The 24,272-nt window shown below is 42.2% G+C and overlaps 1 protein-coding gene across 1 annotated transcript in view; it reads right to left on the bottom strand.

Annotated features, from left to right (window-relative positions):
* LOC311110706 (V-type proton ATPase subunit B, brain isoform-like) overlaps window positions 1–24,272 on the bottom strand; it is a 43,082-nt gene that overhangs the window by 4,680 nt on the left and 14,130 nt on the right. The window contains exons 2-9 of the mRNA XM_084153263.1: window positions 20,051–20,106; window positions 19,509–19,607; window positions 19,333–19,426; window positions 18,681–18,758; window positions 17,763–17,902; window positions 14,657–14,758; window positions 8,583–8,680; window positions 8,238–8,361 (exon numbers count right to left, since the gene is read on the bottom strand). Coding sequence (XP_084009389.1) covers window positions 8,238–8,361; window positions 8,583–8,680; window positions 14,657–14,758; window positions 17,763–17,902; window positions 18,681–18,758; window positions 19,333–19,426; window positions 19,509–19,607; window positions 20,051–20,106 — 791 coding nt within the window. The remainder of the gene's footprint in view (window positions 1–8,237; window positions 8,362–8,582; window positions 8,681–14,656; window positions 14,759–17,762; window positions 17,903–18,680; window positions 18,759–19,332; window positions 19,427–19,508; window positions 19,608–20,050; window positions 20,107–24,272) is intronic.

Here is a 24,272-nt window from a genome sequence, read left to right as displayed (position 1 = left end):
TCAACTGTGGGCACGTATATAGACAGGTGTGTGCCTTTCCAAATCACGTCCAATCAATTGAATTTACCACAGGTGGACTCCAATCAAGTTGTGGAACATCTCAAGGATGATCAATGGAAACAGGATGCACCTGAGCGCAATTTAGAGTCTCAGAGCAAAAGGGTCTGAATAGTAATGTGCAAACATTTCTAAAAAAAACTGTTTTCGCTTTGTCATTATGGGGTATTGTGTGTAGATTGCTGAGAACGTTTTTTTAAATTAATTCCATTGTAGAATAAGTCTGTAACACAACAAAATGTGGAAAAAGTCATGGGGTCAGAATACTTACCGAAGGCACTGTACACACACATACATATACAGTACCAGTCAAAAATTGCCAAGAGTGTGCAAAGCTGTCATCAAGGCAAAGGGTGGCTACATTGAAGAATCTCTAATATAAAATATATTTTGATTTGTTTAACACTTTTTTGGTTACTACATGATTCCATGTCTTATTTCATAGTTTTGATGTCTTCACTATTATTCTACAATGTAGAAAATAATAAAAATAAAGAAAAACCCTTGAATAAGTAGGTGTCCAAACTTTTGACTGGTACTGTATGTATGTATGTATGTATGTATGTATGTATGTACGTACGTACAGTGGGGAAAAAAAGTATTTAGTCAGCCACCAATTGTGCAAGTTCTCCCACTTAAAAAGATGAGAGAGGCCTGTCATTTTCATCATAGGTACACGTCAACTATGACAGACAAAATGAGGAAAAAAAAGTTCCAGAAAATCACATTGTAGGATTTTTAATGAATTTATTTGCAAATTATGGTGGAAAATAAGTATTTGGTCAATAACAAAAGTTTCTCAATACTTTGTTATATACCCTTTGTTGGCAATGACACAGGTCAAATGTTTTCTGTAAGTCTTCACAAGGTTTTCACACACTGTATTTTGGTCCATTCCTCCATGCAGATCTCCTCTAGAGCAGTGATGTTTTGGGGCTGTCGCTGGGCAACACGGACTTTCAACTCCCTCCAAAGACTTTCTATGGGGTTGAGATCTGGAGACTGGCTAGGCCACTCCAGGACCTTGAAATGCTTCTTACGAAGCCACTCCTTCGTTGCCCGGGCGGTGTGTTTGGGATCATTGTCATGCTGAAAGACCCAGCCACGTTTCATCTTCAATGCCCTTGCTGATGGAAGGAGGTTTTCACTCAAAATCTCACGATACATGGCCCCATTCATTCTTTCCTTTACACGGATCAGTCGTCCTGGTCCCTTTGCAGAAAAACAGCCCCAAAGCATGATGTTTCCACCCCCATGCTTCACAGTAGGTATGGTGTTCTTTGGATGCAACTCCGCATTCTTTGTCCTCCAAACACAACGAGTTGAGTTTTTACCAAAAAGTTATATTTTGGTTTCATCTGACCATATGACATTCTCCCAATCCTCTTCTGGATCATCCAAATGCACTCTAGCAAACTTCAGACGGGCCTGGACATGTACTGGCTTATGCAGGGGGACACGTCTGGCACTGCAGGATTTGAGTCCCTGGCGGCGTAGTGTGTTACTGATGGTAGGCTTTGTTACTTTGGTCCCAGCTCTCTGCAGGTCATTCACTAGGTCCCCCCGTGTGGTTCTGGGATTTTTGCTCACCGTTCTTGTGATCATTTTGACCCCACGGGGTGAGATCTTGCGTGGAGCCCCAGATCGAGGGAGATTATCAGTGGTCTTGTATGTCTTCCATTTCCTAATAATTGCTCCCACAGTTGATTTCTTCAAACCAAGCTGCTTACCTATTGCAGATTCAGTCTTCCCAGCCTGGTGCAGGTCTACAATTTTGTTTCTGGTGTCCTTTGACAGCTCTTTGGTCTTGGCCATAGTGGAGTTTGGAGTGTGACTGTTTGAGGTTGTGGACAGGTGTCTTTTATACTGATAACAAGTTCAAACAGGTGCCATTAATACAGGTAACGAGTGGAGGACAGAGGAGCCTCTTAAAGAAGAAGTTACAGGTCTGTGAGAGCCAGAAATCTTGCTTGTTTGTAGGTGACCAAATACTTATTTTCCACCATAATTTGCAAATAAATTCATAAAAAATCCTACAATGTGATTTTCTGGATTTTTTTTCTCTCAATTTGTCTGTCATAGTTGATGTGTACCTATGATGAAAATTACAGGCCTCTCATCTTTTTAAGTGGGAGAACTTGCACAATTGGTGGCTGACTAAATACTTTTTCCCCCCACTGTATGTATGTATGTACAGTGAGGGAAAAAAGTATTTGATCCCTTGCTGATTTTGTACGTTTGCCCACTGAAAAGACATGATCAGTCTATAATTTTAATGGTAGGTTTATTTGAACAGTGAGAGACAGAATAACAACTAAAAAATCCAGAAAAACGCATGTCAAAAATGTTATAAATTGATTTGCATTTTAAATGAGGGAAATAAGTATTTTACCCCCTCAATCTGAAAGATTTCTGGCTCCCAGGTGTCTTTTATACAGGTAACGAGCTGAGATTAGGAGCACACTCTTAAAGGGAGTGCTCCTAATCTCAGCTTGTTACCTGTATAAAAGACACCTGTCCACAGAAGCAATCAATCAGATTCCAAACTCTCCACCATGGCCAAGACCAAAGAGCTCTCTAAGGTTGTCAGGGACAAGATTGTAGACCTACACAAGGCTGGAATGGGCTACAAGACCATCGCCAAGCAGCTTGGTGAGAAGGTGACAACAGTTGGTGCGATTATTCGCAAATGGAAGAAACACAAAAGACCTGTCAATCTCCCTCGGCCTGGGGCTCCATGCAAGATCTCACCTCGTGGAGTTGCAATGATCATGAGAACGGTGAGGAATCAGCCCAGAACTACACGGGAGGATCTTGTCAATGATCTCAAGGCAGCTGGGACCATAGTCACCAAGAAAACAATTAGTGACACACTACGCCGTGAAGGACTGAAATCCTGCAGCGCCCGCAAGGTCCCCCTGCTCAAGAAAGCACATATACAGGGCCGTCTGAAGTTTGCCAATGAACATCTGAATGATACAGAGGAGAACTGGGTGAAAGTGTTGTGGTCAGATGAGACCAAAATCGAGCTCTTTGCCATCAACTCAACTCGCCGTGTTTGGAGGAGGAGGAATTCTGCCTATGACCCCAAGAACACCATCCCCACCGTCAAACATGGAGGTGGAAACATTATGCTTTGGGGGTGTTTTTCTGCTAAGGGGACAGGACAACTTCACCGCATCAAAGGGACGATGGACGGGGCCATGTACCGTCAAATCTTGGGTGAGAACATCCTTCCCTCAGCAAGGGCATTGAAAATGGGCAGTGGATGGGTATTCCAGCATGACAATGACCCAAAACACACGGCCAAGGCAACAAAGGAGTGGCTCAAGAAGAAGCACATTAAGATCCTGGAGTGGCCTAGCCAGTCTCCAGACCTTAATCCCATAGAAAATCTGTGGAGGGAGCTGAAGGTTCGAGTTGCTAAACGTCAGGCTCGAAACCTTAATGTCTTGGAGAAGATCTGCAAAGAGGAGTGGGACAAAACCGTCCTGAGATGTGTGCAAACCTGGTGGCCAACTACAAAAAAACGTCTGACCTCTGTGATTGCCAACAAGGGTTTTGCCACCAAGTACTAAGTCATGTTTTGCAGAGGGGTCAAATACTTATTTCCCTCATTAAAATGGAAATCAATTCATAACATTTTTGACATGTGTTTTTCTGGAATTTGTTGTTGTTATTCTGTCTCTCACTGTTCAAATAAACATACCATTAAAATTATAGACTGATAATTTCTTTGTCAGTGGGCAAACGTACAAAATCAGCAGGGGATCAAATACTTTTTTCCCTCACTGTATGAATGAATGAATGAATACACACAAATAAAACCACTCTATAGGAGGACAAAATAATAGGAATTGGAGTTGACTAATAATACTGTACTATATTCTCATTTAATCACCTGTTGTGAAGTGTTATTTATTTTTGTTATTTTTTGTGTGAAGTGTTATTCAAATCAACAAAAGGGAGGTCAAGCGCTGCCATTTTCTCAGCAGACCTGGTATAAAATAAATGACTCGGAACCCAGGCCAAAGCCAATCACTGTTCAAATTGTTCAGTTAGTTGAATTCAGAGCAGAAATACACTTGTATTCATCCTGAGCTCCAGAGGATGGAGATGAACTGCGGATTAAATTCGAAACTCGACCTTCGAGCGGGTGAATGGAAAAATAAGTTAAACGTTAATGCCCCTGTCGCTCTTTGTAAGTGGTTAAATACCCTACAAGCCTGAGTCTTAGCCAACGCTTTATTGAAACAGCACGTGCCCAAGGTTACAGACAGACAACGAGGGAAGGGAGCTATGTTTTCAGATGAACATAAAAAACATTTCAAACTCTCGTTGTGCGGCTGGAATATTGAAACATGTTCTGCTACATAAAATGAATATTACAGGCATGAAAGAGTTGAGAAGGTCTGACACCACAGAAAGCTTCACACTAAGCTTCTGAGAAATAAGTTAAGGCCTTTCCAGAAGGCAGAAGGTCACACTATTCTGCCTTTCACTGAGAACAGAAGTGGACATTAGAGAGTACTTCACTTGGCCAACACCTCATGAGATGTTTAGGAGCCAAAGTTTGGTAGTCCAAACTACTTATTCTTGAAATAGTGTTCCTATTGCTGGGGGATTCTGTGCTAGTTATAACATATGGGCAGGAGTTAAAGCAAAAAAAAGTCCCATGACTGAAACTTAAGTTGATCTCAGATCGATTGTTAACCTCCCTTTTCATGTAAGAAAGTCATGACCATCATGCTTTTACGGAACGAGGATAATTGTGTACTTGTATTAAACAGAGTTTGACCAATTCCAGTCCCCTTGCTTAGGGGGTCCTAAACCATGCTTGAAACTCGTAAAACTACTTTTGTAAAACGATGCGAAGTGCAATTGAAAGAGTAGAGAAATAAACGTGGTAGCAATGTAAAACTGGGATCCCCCTCTTTTTTAACAAAGGCCAAAACTGCTTTCAAAAGTGTTTTTCCACGAATGCATTAAGAATTGTTGTGCATTGACTGCTTGTCAAAATACGTTTCCCTCCTATTTATCTCGCATAGAACACACAAGCCGACTAGGTAAATAGGTAAACTATTCTGGGGTTGTCTGGTTTTGTTTTAAATAACATTACATGGCATTTATTTGAGAATATATTTCGTAGAACAGACATGCTTCTGTCTGTACTCGGCTATGTCATCTCCATAGCCTAATTAATTATATTTTGGGGTTTGACTGGTCTGGGGGTTGATCACTTCCATCTCGTGGTCTTGACTCTGAGTTGCGGAATTGGGATGACAAGTCAATTTTTTTGTTATAGCTAGCTAGCTGGCTGGCTGTTTGGATTCAAATAATGCAGCCCCAGCTTTTAGTTTCATCTGTTGGGAAGAATTACAACAAGTACGGCATGCTGTGTCCAGAGATGGCAGAGGCTCAGGGACTGTTATTAACCACTGCCAAGATGGTGGCTTTTCGTGCGCTTTTCAGCAGCTGTGGCATCACCCAGGTGGGTGCCTCATGTTCGGCAATGGAGGACCAGTACCTATGGAAGAGCGGGTCCTATGGAGGAACTGGCCATCGGAGAAGCAGAAGTGGTGCACTAATGAAGCTTTCCAGGCCTGTTTGTCACACTGTCTTTGTTTCTCTCTGGCTGTACCGTCGATGACCCCTCCACTAAAGCTTTTCCAATCCAAACTGCATCAACTCATCAGAAGCCAAATAGAGACATTAAATCTCCATCTCTACCATCTCAATTTAAATTGTTTTTGTTATGCGCTTTGAGATTATTTTCTGTAATGAAAAGCGCAATACAAGTTAAATCATTATTATTATTATATTTATGTTTAAGATGTACTTGAGTGACATACCAAGAACTGATGCATTTTATCAGAAAAATACCACATGCATGCACGCACAATCAGGAATTGGGGTGTGTGGTTCAAAGGAACACATTCTATCAAAATAGTTCTAGGAAGAATACTCTAGTTGACTGTACAGTGGGGGAAAATAGTATTTAGTCAGCCACCAATTGTGCAAGTTCTCCCACTTAAAAAGATGAGAGGCCTGTAATTTTCATCATAGGTACACGTCAACTATGACAGACAAATTGAGATTTTTTTTCTCCAGAAAATCACATTGTAGGATTTTTTATGAATTTATTTGCAAATTATGGTGGAAAATAAGTATTTGGTCAATAACAAAAGTTTCTCAATACTTTGTTATATACCCTTTGTTGGCAATGACACAGGTCAAACGTTTTCTGTAAGTCTTCACAAGGTTTTCACACACTGTTGCTGGTATTTTGGCCCATTCCTCCATGCAGATCTCCTCTAGAGCAGTGATGTTTTGGGGCTGTCGCTGGGCAACAGACTTTCAACTCCCTCCAAAGATTTTCTATGGGGTTGAGATCTGGAGACTGGCTAGGCCACTCCAGGACCTTGAAATGCTTCTTACGAAGCCACTCCTTCGTTGCCCGGGCGGTGTGTTTGGGATCATTGTCATGCTGAAAGACCCAGCCACGTTTCATCTTCAATGCCCTTGCTGATGGAAGGAGGTTTTCACTCAAAATCTCACGATACATGGCCCCATTCATTCTTTCCTTTACACGGATCAGTCGTCCTGGTCCCTTTGCAGAAAAACAGCCCCAAAGCATGATGTTTCCACCCCCATGCTTCACAGTAGGTATGGTGTTCTTTGGATGCAACTCAGCATTCTTTGTCCTCCAAACACAACGAGTTGAGTTTTTACCAAAACGTTCTATTTTGGTTTCATCTGACCATATGACATTCTCCCAATCCTCTTCTGGATCATCCAAATGCACTCTAGCAAACTTCAGACGGGCCTGGACATGTACTGGCTTAAGCAGGGGGACACGTCTGGCACTGCAGGATTTGAGTCCCTGGCGGCGTAGTGTGTTACTGATGGTAGGCTTTGTTACTTTGGTCCCAGCTCTCTGCAGGTCATTCACTAGGTCCCCCCGTGTGGTTCTGGGATTTTTGCTCACCGTTCTTGTGATCATTTTGACCCCACGGGGTGAGATCTTGCGTGGAGCCCCAGATCGAGGGAGATTATCAGTGGTCTTGTATGTCTTCCATTTCCTAATAATTGCTCCCACAGTTGATTTCTTCAAACCAAGCTGCTTACCTATTGCAGATTCAGTCTTCCTAGCCTGGTGCAGGTCTACAATTTTGTTTCTGGTGTCCTTTGACAGCTCTTTGGTCTTGGCCATAGTGGAGTTTGGAGTGTGACTGTTTGAGGTTGTGGACAGGTGTCTTTTATACTGATAACAAGTTCAAACAGGTGCCATTAATACAGGTAACGAGTGGAGGACAGAGGAGCCTCTTAAAGAAGAAGTTACAGGTCTGTGAGAGCCAGAAATCTTGCTTGTTTGTAGGTGACCAAATACTTATTTTCCACCATAATTTGCAAATAAATTCATTAAAAATCCTACAATGTGATTTTCTGGAGAAAAAAAATCTCAATTTGTCTGTCATAGTTGACGTGTACCTATGATGAAAATTACAGGCCTCTCTCATCTTTTTAAGTGGGAGAACTTGCACAATTGGTGGCTGACTAAATACTTTTTCCCCCCACTGTATGTATTATAATATGCATTCTTGCTTAAGGAAGGTTATTTTAGTCTTCACACACTTGAGCCTTCAAAACTCATGGACTTATTCCACTATTGAGGACCAATATAATAGAAGGCAGCATTGAAGATTTGGAAGGTGGGAGTGTGGACACTATCTGGAGGACCATAATCTTTACAGAATGTACCCATCTGCTAACAACCTGCATAGGATTCTCAACAATACTGTTCGGTCATACAAATGAGGCCATGTAACATCTTTCAGGTTGAAAACCTTGATTCAGATACCTAGGTGTAATTTCCACCCCGAATGTATTTCCTTGACGTGGAATGCACATACCCCACCTCTGAGATTATTCCTCACCTCATTTACTGTGTCAAGGTCATCTTTTGTGGGATGTGGAGGTTTTCAATATCACAACCATGTAGGCTGTATTGACTACACTTTAACTGGCATATTGAATTTGCGACCCATAATCAAAAGAAAAGTTATGGCTCTAAAACTTATACAGAATTAAGGTGCAAGTCTGACACTTCACAAAAAGAAAGTATGAGGGTTTTTTCAGGAGTAAACACCAGACTTCCTTGAATTAGTTTGGTTGCCCACCTCTCTCAGAGCTTCGGCGTAGGAGCTCATGTCAGTCAGGATGACCAGGACATGCTTCTCACACTGGTAGGCCAGGTACTCAGCTGAGGTCAGAGCCAGGCGAGGGGTGATGATGCGCTCAATACTGAGAAAGGAAAGACCAAGGAAGGAATTAAAGGTTTCCACCATTAACATAATACTCTGTTGAAAATGTGAAAATGACAGGCTTGCCTTTATACAGCAATATTTTACAGACACGTTATTGCCTTGAATTCCTGATTCCATAGATGTACCATACAAGTATTACTTATAGGAGGGAGCTAGTCCATTACTGATGTGGCACAGAGCTTATGCACATAAACTCACGTGGGGTCATTGGCTAGGTTCAAGAACAGGCAAACATTGTCCATGGATCCATTCTCCTCAAAGTCCGACTTGAAGAAGCGGGCAGTTTCCATGTTCACCTGAAAAGATAGAAGGTTAGGGGAAAAAAAGGTAGATGTGATTACATACCAAGTTGACAGTAGAAGGCCTTGAACATTCTTCAACAAAAGCAGGAATATACTGTATAAGAATCGCCCACGGACAAGAAAAAAAAAAACAGGCCTATATCAGAAAAATGAGTGTCCGTTTGCAAATATCACAAGAAATTAGGGCAAATTCTTCCTAAACAGAGGGCAATGTACTGCAAATTATGTTGCAGCTTACTGGTTCAGTAGCTTTCTACTCAGGGTAATTTTACATGTTCTGATGTTATGTCAAAACATGGTTAAGTGTTAAGGCCCTTTCTCACCAAGTCAGTTTTTCCCCGTCCGTATAAAAATACATCTGGGATTCTTGAAAGCTGGGATAATCAACTTTTCTTTCCACAAATATTTTTTTTAACAGACCAATTTTTTTTAAATAGACCAAAGTATGCGCTATCACACAATGTGAAGGAACAACCTCCTAATTACAACATTTCATAAAAATACACCTAACTGGATTTATGGCAACTCCCCTCTACATTCAAGCAGCCATCGCAGCTGATTCTGACCGGGCCAAAGAAATTATAAGAGCGACTGGTTTGTTTATAGCTGCGGATATGCGCCCATTTTCGGTGGTTGAGAAGAATAGGGGGTTTCAACACCTTATGAAAGTGCTCGAGCGACATTATGAACTTCACCCTCTAGCACCCATTTCAGCAAACAGGTAGTTAGTACCCACTCTATATAAGCAAGCTAAAGCTGAAGTTGTCAATGAATTGGCCAATGCACCCTGTGTTGTGCTTTGCCATTCCACTGCCCAAGAATAGCAAAGCACCCTTTAAATGGTTCCAACAGCCGACCAATCAGTCTTACCGGTGCTTAGCAAACGTTTGAAAAAAATTGTGTTTGATCAAATACAATGTTATTTTACAGAAAACTAATTGGCAACGGACTTTCAGCATGTTTATAGGGTAGGGCACTCAACATGCTCGGCATCGACACAAATGACTGATGATTGGCTGAAAGAAATTGATAATACGATTGTGGGAGCTGTTTTGTTAAGACTTCAGTGCAACTTTTGACATCATTGATCAGAACACCTCTTGATGGAAAAATGTAGGTGTTATGGATTTACATCCTCTGCCTTATCATGGATTGAGAGTTACCTATCTAATAGAACACAGTGGGTTTTCTTTAATGGAAGACTAATACCAATTCGGTTGAGTGTGGTGTACCGCAGGGCAGCCGGCTTGGGCCATTGTTTTCAGTTTTTACTAATGACCTTCCACTGACCTTGAATAAAGCCTGTGTCTATGTACGCGGATGACTCAACAGTATACATGTCGGCTACGACAGTCAAATAAATAACTGACACCTTTAACATAGAGCTCCAGTCAGATTTAGAATGGGTAACTAGCAATAGGCTGGTGCTATAAATCTAAAAGCATATTTTTGGGACAAATCACTCGCTCAACCCTAAACCTCATCTAGATCCATTAATGAATAATGTGGCGTTTGAGCAAGTTGAGACGACTAAACTGCTGGGTGTAACCCTAGATAGCAAGCTGTCATGGTTAAAACATATAGACTCCAAGGTTGCTAAAAAAAGGGATGAGGTCTGTCCATGAGAAGGCGTTGCTCTGCTTTCTTGACATCTCAAATGAACCAGACAGGTCCTACAGGCCCTAGTTTTGTCGCACCTGGACTACTGCCCAGTTGTGTGATCATGTGCGGCAAGAAAAGACCTAGGCAAATTGCAGTTGGTCCAGAACAGAGCAGCACATATTGCACTTAAAATGTACACGGAGGGTGAATGTCAAAGACATGCATGTCAATCTCTCCAGGCTCAAAATGGAGCAGAGATTGATTACATCACTATTGGCCTTTGTGTGAGGTGTTGAAGGTACCGAACTGTCTGTTCAAGCAGTTGGCACACAGTTCGGACACTCACAGTTCGGACACTCATCGGTACCACACAAAACATGCAACCAGAGGTCTCTTCACAGTCCCCAGGTACAGAACAGAGGCTGGGAAATGCACAGTATTAAAATAGAGGCATGACTACATGGCACTCTGCCACCCCAGGTTACTCAAGCGAGCAATAAAAACAGAAAAAAATATTTAAAAATAAATGTACGGCACGACGGGGACTGTGATGAGACATTTTTATATATTTTGTATTGTATTATGTATTGCAGGGGTAGGTAACCCCTTCCTGGAGTGCTGCATGTACTGCAGGATTTTGTTCCAACTAGGCACCACACCTGACCAACTGAGCTAATTGATCAGTTCAATGATTGCCTGCATTCAACACACCTGGTCTTCCAGGTCAGTTAAATCAAAAACATGAAAGTGCCTGCGGCACTCCAGGACCAGGGTTGCCTACCCCTGATGTATTGTATTATGTAGTGTTATGTATATAATGCATTCTATTATGTTATATGGCAATTTGCATATACTCCAGAATGTCATGAAGAGTGATCAGATGAATTGCAAAATCCCTCTTTGCCATGAAAACAAACTTAATCCCCAAAGAACATTTCCACTGCATTTCAGCCCTGCCACAAAAGGACCAGCTGCCATCATGTCAGTGATTCTCTCGTTAACACAGGTGAGAATGTTGACGAGGACAAGGCTGGAGATCACTCTGTCATGCTGATTGAGTTAGAATAACAGACTGGAAGCTTTAAAAGGAGGGTGGTGCTTGAAATCTATGTTCTTCCTCTGTTAACCATGGTTACCTGCAAGGAAACACGTGCCGTCATCATTGCTTTGCACAAAAAGGGCTTCACAGGCAAGGATATTGCTGCTAGTAAGATTGCACCTAAATCAACCATTTATCGGATCATCAACAACTTCAAGGCGAGAGGTTCAATTGTTGTGAAGAAGGCGTCAGGGCGCCCAAGAAAGTCTAGCAAGCGCCAGGACCGTCTCCTAAAGTTGATTCAGCTGCGGGATCGGGGCACCACCAGTGCAGAGCTTGCTCAGGAATGGCAGCAGGCAGGTGTGAGTGCATCTGCACGCACAGTGAGGCGAAGACTTTTGGAGGATGGCCTGGTGTCAAGAAGGGCAGCAAAGAAGCCACTTCTCTCCAGGAAAAACATCAGGGACAGACTGATATTCTGCAAAAGGTACAGGGATTGGACTGCTGAGGACTGGGGTAAAGTCATTTTCTCTGATGAATCCCCTTTCCGATTGTTTGGGGCATCCGGAAAACACGTTGTCTGGAGAAGACAAGGTGAGCGCTACCATCAGTCCTGTGTCATGCCAACAGTAAAGCATCCTGAGACCATTCATGTGTGGGGTTGCTTCTCAGCCAAGGGAGTGGGCTCACTCACATGTTTGCCTAAGAACACAGACATGAAGAAAGAATGGTACCGACACATCCTCCAAGAACAACTTCTCCCAACCATCCAAGAACAGTTTGGTGACGAACAATGCCTTTTCCAGCATGATGGAGCAACTTGTCATAAGGCAAAAGTGATAACTAAGTGGCTCGGGGAACAAAACATTAACATTTTGGGTCCATGGCCAGGAAACTCCTCAGACCTTGCTCCCATTGAGAACTTGTGGTCGATCCTCAAGAGGCGGGTGGACAAACAAAAACCCACATATTCTGACAAACTCCAAGCATTGAATATGCAAGAATGGGCTGCCATCAGTCAGGATGTGGCCGAGAATTTAGTAGACAGCATGCCAGGGTGGATTGCAGAGGTCTTGAAAAATATTGACTCTTTGCATAAACTAATGTAATTGTCAATAAAAGCCTTTGCCACTTATGGAATGCTTGTAATTATACTTCAGTATACCATAGTAACATCTGACAAAAATATCTCATAACACTGAAGCAGCGAACTTTGTGAAGACTAATACTTGTGTCATTCAAGACTTTTGACCACAACTGTAGTTTCACCACAAAACAGCAGAAAATGGCCAAAAAGAATAGAATCAGCTTCCCTGCTTTTACACTAATATCTAATATACTGTATGTGCACAATTTCTACTTACATTACCAAAGGGATGCAAAAGGCACTTTGTGGAACGACCATATTAGTTGTTCCTTCTATCTGATTCAAGAGATGAAGTCCAGACAAACTAGGCCTTTAGGAAATGGACTCGTTTTAAATAGTGTTGTTTGACAAATAAAATAACGAGATGACTATGCCCTGAACGGCCTTCCATACAAAACGCAGTTGCTACGGTCATTCTCAATGGCAATGTTGCTCAAAGAGGGGAAACGCAAAACTATGGAAGGCTATTCAGGTCCTAGACTACTCATTATTTGACGTGTCAAATATACTGAACAAAAATGTAAAATGCAACAATTTCTACGATTTTACAGAGTTACAGTTCATATAAAGGAAATCAGTCAATTGAAATAAATAAATTAGGCCCTAATCTATGGATTTCACATGACTGGGAATACAGATATGCATCTGTTTATCAGAGATAACTTTATTTTTAAAGGTAGGGGTGTGGATCAGAAAACCAGTCAGTATCTGGTGTGACCACCACTTGCCTTATGCAGCACGACATCTCCTTCACATAGAGTTGATCAGGCTGTTGATTGTGGCCTGTGGAATGTTGTCCCACTCTTCAATGGCTGTGCCAAGTTGCTGGATATTGGCGGGAACTGGAACATGCTGTCATACACGTTGATCCAGAGCATTCCAAACATGCTCAATGGGTGACACGTCTGGTGAGTACGCAGGCCATGGAAGAACTGGGACATTTTCAGCTTCCAGGAATTATGAACAGATCCTTGTGACATGGGGCTGTGCATTATCATGTTGAAATGTGATGGCGACGGATGAATGGCACAACAATGGGCCTGAGGATCTCATCACGGTATCGCTGTGCATTCGAATTACCATCAATAAAAAAATTGTTTTCCGTAGTTTATGCCTGCCCATACCATAACCCCACCGCTACCATGGGGCACTCTGCTCACAACGTTGAAAATCAGCTCACCCACATGAAGCCATACACGTGGTGTGCGGTTGGGAGGCCGGTTGGACGTACTGCCAAATTCTCTAAAATGACGTTGCAGGCGGCTTGTGGTAGAGAAATTAACATTCAATTCTCTGGCAACAGCTCTGGTGGACATTCCTGCAGTCAGCATGCCAATTGCACGCTCCCTCAACTTGACATTTGTGGCATTGTCTTGTGTGACAAAACTGCACATTTTAGAGAGGCCTTGTATTGTCCCAAGCACAAGGTGCACCTGTGTAATGATCATGCTGTTTAATCAGCTTCTTGATATGCCACACCTGTCAGGTGGATGGATTATCTTGGCAAAGGAGAAATGCTCACTAACAGGAATGTAAACAACAAAAGTTGAGAGAAATAAGCATATAGATATATTTTTGTGCATATGGAAAAGTTCTGGGATCTTTTATTTCAGCTCATGAAACCAACACTTTACATGTTGCATTTATATTTTTGTTCAGTGTATATTACCAGTTTCCAAACTGGTGCATACGCTTTAAAAATGTCCTAATCCCTTTTCATACCCGTCTGCCAGTATGCATTGCATTTCCACTACCCTTTTAGAGAGTTAGTACTTATGTTACAAAGCCCTCAATGGTGTGTCAATTTGCCATCAGCAGGGAGAGGATAATGAAGGCCAGAGGTGGGGGTCACTAACATCTCTGCCACAGGTCACAGAAGATTCCCCAAACGGTGTTAAATAGTCAAGAGCAGAGCAGCTGAACTGGAGAGAATTTGATACTGGCAGGCTGAATGTGTTCAAGACGGCTGAATAATAACCTGTCGTCGTGGCCAGAATTTGCTCAGAGGAGCAGACGTAACAGGGGACTTAAACGCTAAGTCACCTGGTGAATGAGAGTGAGAATAGGCGAGGAGGAGTGTGTCACGGTGGGGTTAAGAGGAGGGATTAGCCTAACACTAGAGGAAAAAACAGATCAGATAAAGAGAGAAACATTTTTGTCTATCTAGTGCCGCTCAGCTCACCCCCATGGCGGCAAAGACAATGGCAAAGTTATCGTCGCTGTAGTCCATCACATCCTTGGATTTCTTCACCAGGCCGGCCTGACGACAAATCTGGGCAGCAATCTGAGAACCAAAACATACACAGGATTAAAAATGATGAGGTCTTGAAACATTCACGTTGATATAACAGCCAGTCTATTAAAAATGTTTGGACATCAGCGAGTGCCCCGTCCAGCTAGCTAGTTATTGGAGCGTTGCGTGTGTTCATGTGTGTGCGTGTGGGGTATTTGGGTGTGCATAGTTGAAGAACAACTCCGTGATTAGGAATCTAGAGGGGAGGAATTTCACGCTTATCGCTTAATGTAATGGTTGCCGCCTGTTGATCCGGGCTGACCTCTCAGTGCACCCCGAGCTGAGACACCTGGCCCATAGAGAACTGCGGCAAAAATGACCCCATGACATCTGTTTAATGAAACGAGAAGCGCTTTATACCATTCCAGTGACGCGAGAAGTCGACCAGCATCATTAGTCAGACAAGGCGTACCCTGTTCACCGTTTTTAGTACAGTGGGATTCTACAGTGGGCGCTCCATCCAACCACCCTCTTTTGATCATGCACTTCCAGATTGCAGGATCTTCATTTTATTCACATTCAAAACAGTTGCTAATAAAGGGACCGGATTTTCTCTTTTATATACACTGCCCAAAATCGTTGTCATCCTGTTGCTTCAGTGGGATTCTATGCATTTGATTGAGGCTCCCTCTCTGCCAGAATCTGATCGCGCATGTTTCAATTTGGCAGTCTGCCCTGACCAACAACACGGCTTTCTGTGAACACAAAAAAAACTCAAGTGTTGGGCCTCTATTGTCTGGCCTGAAGGTCATAATGAGGCTGTTTGCAAACTGTGATGGCTGGTGAGAGGACAGCCACCTCAAGCGTTAACAGCCTCATGGCTGGGCTACGATCCTATATTAATAAGTGCCATTCACACAATCGCCTAATCCCCTCTCGCCATTGTCTTATTGGTTTAATTCGTTTACCAGTTCAACCAGGGGGCCTCAGCTCTCTCTCCAAGGATTTAGAAAATAGCCTCCCTTCAGACTGTCTGATATGACAATATGAACTCATGAAACTATGCGGCACACTCTCAAACTTGTTTAGACTGTATATATGAACTATTGAAACTCTTAAAATCTCTTTTCCAAAGTCAATGTGCAATAGTTTGTCGGTCTGGACTTTTTAGGTTAGTCCTTTAGCACTGATATTTCTTATCTTGTCCCTGAGATTCAGTGGAGAGGTTAGTAGAGAATGATCAAACTGACACAGAACGAGGCTTGTAATAAGAATATGTTGGAATGGAGAATGATTCTGACTTCCTTGACACTGCCCAGCACATTGCCCCTATGTCGTGCCATAACTCACAAAATTGAGTTAGATGAACAAAAGTCAAGCTGGCAATGACCAACGGATCTTTTTCATTCCTCTCTTTTCAGGTTCAGTCAAAGGTAAAACCCTGATGAAGGCTAAAGGCCAAAATGCACTGGTTTTAATTTGAACAATAAATAAGCATTTATCAACTTCCACTGTCCTTCGAGTTGCTAAATGTCCTATTCACTTGAGTTCACTCAAAGTAGGCCAACTGTGGCACTTCACAACAATAAGATAACTATTCCAATTAATCAGATTTTAAAATGACTGTCTGGTACAAGCAAATCGTTGCAACTCTCATTTGTCCAAATCCTAATGAAATACTTCAAGGCACCAGAAGAACTCAGGGGGGGAGGGGGATTGGTTGGTCAATTCTATTTTTAAACTGAGATGGGAAGTCCAGACAGCTGCCATGTGCCAATAACTAACAACAACACAGAGGCATGGATCTGACTCATACTTAGAGGCAGGTTAGCAACTTTCATGGCACAATAACATTAACTTAAAACTAAATCATTTTTGACATATTCAAAAGATTTTAAGTAGTGCTTTAGAATATGGTATTATGCCACCTTCAGGTTTTTCTTTAGTAGGTTAAATGTGTTAGTGTCCTTGCCTGTTTTTAAGACTCTGATTGACAACACTGTTTGTGATAGCTGCAGTTGTTTCTAATCTTCAATTGTATCTGTAACTTGTGACACTGTCTTTTGTGTTCATTTTGTATTTTTCTGTAATATTTTATGTACACGTTGCTATTTCCCTGTTTTGCCTTCTTGCCAGGTCGCCTTCGCAAAATAGGTTTTTAACCTCAATGGGTCTTAGCTGGTTAAATAAAGGTTAAATAAAAAATAATACCATTGACTAAATAGGCTGTTAATATGAGCCTAAAATGAAATGAGAACACGTGTCTAGTTAACAGTGTGTCTGATACACAGACTATCAAATGTGACAGGCGCACGATTGTGCGAACACTGCTATATACGTCATTTAGCAGTGCATACATTTTTATGTATGGGTGGCCTCAGCAGGAATCAAACATACACCTCTTGGCATTGCGAGCACCGTGCTCTACCAACTGAGCCGCACAGGACACAAGACCTATGCTCTCAATTGACTCCAAGTAGTCAGTAAAATGAGTAGATGTGTTTGGCATTCTGTAGTCCTGTGTGTGGAGATGGAGAGAGAGGGTGAGGCTCTGTGTGAAATAAGAAAATGCCCTCCACAGGCAGTAAAATGTCAGTGGATTTCTGAGATGTCCTCCTGACCCACTTCGCTGTTTCTGCACCACAGGGACAAAACAAAATCTCCTCAGCCCATTAGCACTAATAATTTAAAGTTGCTGGTAATAAACACGTGCACACGCACACATACACGCATTCACTTGCACACTTAAGTGCGAGCACAACACTCCACAAGGGGTGTTTGACAGAAAAAAATAAAGCACAGAAGAATAGATTACTACAAACCAAAACAGATTACACTAAATTAGAATCCCCTGGCTGCGATAATGCAAATTTCTGAGGCGTCTAACAGAATGAACTGCCTAATGTTACAGATCACATTGTTCTGTTGTTAGTGTTAGAAACTCCTCTCCAATGCTATTGACTGAGGCTATAATATGGCAAAATGCAGCCTAAGGCACATATAGCTTATGTGTTTGTGTGGCCTAGCCTTGCCAGAGCTAGCGTCTCCATCGTACCTCGTTGTGGGGCAGGCCGGCGGCGGAGAAGATGGGGATCTTCTGTCCTCGAGCAATGCTGTTCATCCCATCGATGGCAGAAATACCAGTCTGGATCATCTCCTCAGGGTAGATACGGCACTGAGGGTTGATGGGCTGGCCTGGGACAGGGAAGAGGTCACAGCAGAGGTACAGAAACACAGACCAGAAGGTAAGCCACTTCCAACCCAGGTATTGGACAGGTCGATGTAATATAAGGGGTTTAAAAATGGTAGAGTTGGCCTTCTAATAGTTTTAATTCAGCTATTTACACTATGCGCAGTTGCACACAGGTAAACTAGGTTTTAGAAAGTACACGTGTGGGAGATGTACAAAATCCATAAGGTTTCACAGCAATACATGGTGCAGAGATGGAACGAAAGGTCAGACCAGAAATCAGGGTCAAACACATTGTTTCCCTTAAGATGGAAGACTCATGACCCTCTTCAAGTCATCTATTAATTGGGATGCCATGCCTACACGATGGCATGCTACATGTGAAAGGGACTCGGGGGTGGGATCAACAGTCAATATTGGCCTTGTGGCAGTGAGATACAACTAAAGACTGAAATCACACTATACAAGCTAAAGTACAGCTTCACATCTAGGTCCACTAGCAGAGTAGGGACGGACGCTTATCCGTTGTGAGCTCAGTATATTATGAATATAGTCAAGGTACCATGGTTCTATTTTTTTTATCATGTCAGGGTTGGGGTCAATTTCATTTCAACACAGACAATGTTATCTAGGAATATTTTTAACTTGGTGAATGCTTGAAAAAGAAAAGGAGAGCTGCACACTCTAGGAGCTCAGATGCAATCATTTAATAACCTAATAAGCAACATTTCGACAGACAAGTTGTCTTCATCGTGAATGAACTGAATTATAGCTCCGTCCTACCCATGATGTCCAGGTAGTCCTCAGCCAGCACAGTGGGGCCACGGTCAATGGGCTTGCCTGAGCCATTGAAAACACGTCCTGAAATAAAAGTGAAAGACATTCTCGATTGGTTTAATTTCATAGTACATGGATTGCTATCAACATAAGTATATCTGCCTCTGATTCCTTAATAAATATGAACAGTTATTTCAGGTTTCAGCCAATAGTGGAGATACTGTATTTAACATTTTCATTCATTTTGGGCCCATTACTCAGAATACTCTAGCAACAGATGGTTCACTCTCTACTATTCAAATACACCTGACCTTGTTGTGTGACATTTACAAAAGGTCCTAAAAGCCTCAGATTTTCTTAAATGTTTTGTTCCCCTAAGTCACGAGCGGGAAGACTCAATGCAGGACACAAATTGAGGAATTAACAGAGGCGAGGTAAAAATGGAGCAGAACAATTGTATTAAGCACACTAAGAGAGTAAAGCTTACAGGGTATGTTCTTCTTTGTGTGAGAAAGGGGGAGGAGGAAACAGTTATACAGATTGATGAAAACAGACGTAGAGCAGCCTAATTAAGTCTTAATCAGCGGTAGATTTCATGCTTCCTCCTGCCTAGCGCCCACGGGATGCCACTCAGCTTGTTGTGGAGGGCTCATCTTACCCAGCATGTCCTCAGACACAGGTGTGCGCAGGATGTCACCAGTGAACTCACAGGCCGTCTTCTTGGCATCAATACCAGATGTCCCCTCAAACACCTGAAAATGACATTAAATTAAACAGTATCTTTGAGTCGTTTGTGGTGTGTGTGTGTATGTGTGTGTGGGGGGGGGGGCTCACCTGTACGACAGCCTTGGTGCCAATCACCTCCAGCACCTGGCCACTCCTCCTGGTGCCATCAGGTAAAGTCAGATGCACAATCTCAGCATACCTGGGAAACTGCCACATAAAAAGGTGGAAAAACATAATTTAACAAACATGTTTCTTTCGGTCTTTCAAAACAGGAAACATACATGGCCTAGAATAAGGCTAACCCTGCAGAGAATAAGAATATCAATAAGCAAGCCAGAACACAAATGATTATAGAGAAGTAAACTCGGAAATACAGAACTAAATTCGTGCGTAATTGCATCAGATGCTCGATTAAGTTCTGGGGGCGACGTTAAGAGATACCATGATTCCGAAATTCGAATGATGTGAGCATTGAGATACCATGATTTGTCCAAATGATCAGTGACAAACAAACAATCTGCATACCAAAAAAAAGTTCCTCGTTATCCGTCACATCCAACAGTCTGTTGACAGACGTTACGATACCAGTTATGTTACGTGCGTCTGTCCACGAGAGATTAATAGAGAAGTAATGTTAAATCTTCAGTCACCTTCACATTATCCAGAATTACCAGGGGGCCATTCACTCCAGACACAGTAGAATAAGCTGAAATAGAGAATAACAGTCAATTTGTTTTGCATCACTAACCACATTTCCATCCACAGTTTTTATGAGAGTCAAGTCGTACCGTATAAAAAATATAAAAATATCACGACAGCTGTGATGGAAACAGGAAGTTTCGGTACAACTTTAATTGCCGACAGATCAATTGTTTGTTTGACATAGTCGGATCTTTTTGTGTCTGTAAAACTAATTATGTGAGAAATGGCAGTTGAAATGCCTTTATGCGCAAATATTGACATAATAACCATCATATCGAAGTGATATGGTGTGTGTGATCCACCCACCACGAAACCATGCAGTTTATTAGGCTACAGTTTAAATCAATTATGATGAACTTCACAGGTTGGTGAAAGTGCACGGTAATGAGCTTGATGCACCTTTAAAATACAGTGTCTTCGGAAAGGATTCGGACCCCTTACCTTTTTCCACATGTTGTTACGTTACAGCCTTATTCTAAAATGGATTCAATAAAAATCCCGCAATCTACACACAACACCACATGACAAAGTGAAAACAGGTTTTCATAAATGTTTACACATTTATAAATACAATTTTAAAAAAATCAGGAATACCTTATTTACATAACTATTCAGACCCTTTGCTATGAGACTCGAAATTGAGCTCAGGTGCATCCGTTTATCATCCTTGAGATGTTTTTACAACTTGATTGGAGTCCACCTGTGGTAAATTCAATTGATTGGACATGATTTGGAAAGGCACGCACCTGTCTATATAAGGTCCCACAGTTGACAGTGCATGTCAGAGAAAAAACCATACAATTAGAACGAAGGAATTGTCTGTAGAGCTCCAAGACAGAATTGTGTCGAGGCACAGATCTGGGGAAGGGTACCAAAACATGTCTGCAGCCTTGAAGGTCCCCAAGAACACAGTAGCCTACATCATTCTTAAATGGAAGAAGTTTGGAACCACCAAGACTCTTCCTAGAGCTGGCTGCCTGGCCAAACTGAGCAATCGGGGGAGAAGGGCCTTGGTCATGGAGGTGACCAAGAACCCAATGGTCACTCTGACAGAGCTCTAGAGTTCTTCTGTGGATATGGGACAACAATCTCTGCAGCACTCCACCAGTCAGGCCTTTATGGTAGAGTGGCCAGACGGAAGCCACTCCTCAGTAAAAAGGCACATGACAGCCCGCTTGGAGTTGACCAAAAGGCACCTAAAGGACTCTCAGACCATGAGAAACAAGATTCTCTGGTCTGATGAAACCAAGATTGAACTCTTTGCCCTGAATGCAAAGCGTCACGTCTGGAGGAAGCCTGGCACCATCCCTACAGTGAAGCATGGTGGTGGCAGCATCATGCTGTGGGGATGTTTTTCAGCGGCAGGGACTGGGAGACTAGTCAGGATCGAGGGAAAGTTGAACGGAGAAAAGTACAGAGAGATCCTTGATGAAAACCTGCTCCAGAGCGCCCAGGACCTCAGACTCGGGCGAAGGTTCACCTTCCAACAGGACAACAAGCCTAAGCACACAGCCAGGACAACGCAGGAGTGGCTTCGGGACAAGTCTCTGAATGTCCTTGAATGGCCCAGCCAGAGCCCGGACTTGAACCCGATCTAACATCTCTGGAGAGACCGGAAAATAGCTGTGCAGCAACGCTCCCCATCCAACCTGACAGAGCTTCAGAGGATCTGCAGAGAAGAATGGGAGAAACTCCCCAAATACAGGTGTGCCAAGCTTGTAGCATCATACCCAAAAAGACTTGAGGCTGTAATCACTGCCAAAAGGTGCTTCAACAAAGTACTGAGTAAAGGGTCTGAATATTTATGTAAATGTGATAGTTTTTATTTGTAATAAATTAGAAAAATTTATTAAAACTTTTTTTGCTTTGTCATTATGGGGTATTGTGTGTAGATTGATGGGGGGAAAAAACAATTTAAACAATTTTAGAATAAGGCTGTAATGTAACAAAATGTGGAAAAAGTTAAGGGGTCTGAATACTTTCCGAAGGCACTGTAAATATCAAGGTCTTATTCTGGTGACATGATCGATGCTTGACTGCCGTTTGAGTTATAAAAATATTCTCGCTCATAATAATCTCATGTAGACTGGCCTACCAGCACAGCCTACCCGCACAGCATCTGCCAGCTGTTGGCTAGAGCACACATGCCAAGACCTGAGTAGGCACATTTGCTATTTAACACAACAGTTTGTGACAAAACTATCAGGTAGAGTTGAAAACGGGATGGAAATGCATTGAAGCGAAAAAGTACATTTTGTGTGCACTGTTATCACACAATGATTTTTAACCGCAACAAGTCCGTTTGATGGAAACACTGGTGGGAAAATGCGCATATTTCCTTCACGTAGATTTTAAATATTTGCATGAAAATCTGTCTCCAATTGGACGGAAACCTAGCTATAAATGCAAAATTGTTTTGCTTGCAAGTAGATCAAGACCATGACCTTCAGTATAGGAGGAAAAAAAACATGAAAAACATGTCCACCAGTCCCAAGAGAGGGCTTAATGTTAGACAAGAGATGCGACACCTTGGAAACAAAATGTTAAAAGCAATAGTGATAGAGGTTAAGAAAGGTGCATGGCTTTTTTGAATGAAAGCCAACAATCATATGGTAATAAGTAGACTAGTGTTTAAGGATACCTACGTTAGTAATTAGAAAGTGACCTTTCGTAAAAGGGGTTTAAATGGCTTTCATGCATTTCATGGCCAAATGTCAAGGCCAGGCAAATGTCAAGGAAAATACATGACACACTTTGAACATATGGGGTAATATTGTATTTACCTAGGTCAAAGTCTACAATTTCTTAAACAACAGGACAGACATGTAGAGGTGATTGTTATTGTATTTACAGTGAATTTCAGAATTATAACTTAGGTCCACCTTAGCACAATCCATTTATTAATTCCCTGTACTCACATTCACCCCAGTGTCTCCACTTTGGCTAGTTTTTTTTTTTTTTTTGGCCCCAACCATATATTTTGTCTGCGCAATAAGCAATTGGCCTAATTTCTCATTCTTTAAAATGACTTTCACCCATCTCCAAAACGTCAGTTTTAGGTGGTTCAAGGACTCAGACGTCTTTTGTGTTCACTTGGGTCCGGGACTCTAAACCCCTTTGTTAAATACACATATTAGAACACTGACCGTATTAGGGGCCACATCCCTCCCCTAAGGGCCAGTAGCTCTACACCACCACAGTGCTCAAAGCCCTCCCAAACAGACTTTCTACTACAGCATGGCTTCATGGGGCCATTTCCTGCTTCCAAAACACAAATGCACAGATACCGGCTCACCCCATCAAAACCATCAAACAAGGCGATCATACATGTTTTAAGAAATGCCCAAGAAAAAAATAAAATGTTTTGGTGGATCTTTTCATCTGAACTAGGACTTTTAACCCAATGAGTTCCACCGTAATGCCTGCGCGTTTTGGACTTCTAACCACTTTTAAACATTGCGCGTTCTTCTGCTTCCGTAGATACCAACCATTAGTCGATGTGATTAACGGGGGCTGAGTGATGTTTGTGAGACAAGGGCGGATCCCGGCCTTCTTACTAAAATGTCTGTAGAGTCCGAATGGTTTGAGCTACAAACTATTAAAACCTATCTATAAAAAGCCTCACGATCACGCACATGATACTCACAAGCTACACAAGACTGGTTACAAGGCAAGAGGCTCTTCTACATAGAAGACAATAGGAAATCCTAGGGCATAGTGTCTATAATACTGTAATAAACTCACATAGTTACTGTCACAAACTCCAAACAGTTGTCACTGACTAGTTGGTTATCGATTTCTCACTGAGTAAATAATTTTTGTACTTACAGCATTCATATACATTTAATTAAGGCTTTTGATTTAGCTGACTTATTATTATTTTTGACATTTGTCAATACAACTCATGAATGCAACTGTCAAAATTGGTTTGTGTTCTGGACATGCAGATAAATGAAAAGCTGATTTTTGCTGGGGTCTCGGGACTGATAGGGTTAACTAGCCAAACTCACCGCACTGGGTATTGAGGAGCCCAAGCTGTCACTGTCATGGGAAATATGCAGGTGGATGAATAGGTGGAGGCGGGCCTGGAGGCTGTCATTAAAGGCCCAAGTAGAGACAAACAGAAGAGCATGGGTGTGGTCCAAACTTTGTCCTCTTACTTTCTTTGGG

Source organism: Coregonus lavaretus, assembly GCF_964263955.1.
Source record: "Coregonus lavaretus genome assembly, chromosome: 36".
Lineage (NCBI taxonomy): Eukaryota > Metazoa > Chordata > Actinopteri > Salmoniformes > Salmonidae > Coregonus > Coregonus lavaretus.
The sequence above is the reverse complement of the archived record's forward strand: the minus strand, read 5'-3'. Positions and strand labels throughout refer to the sequence as shown.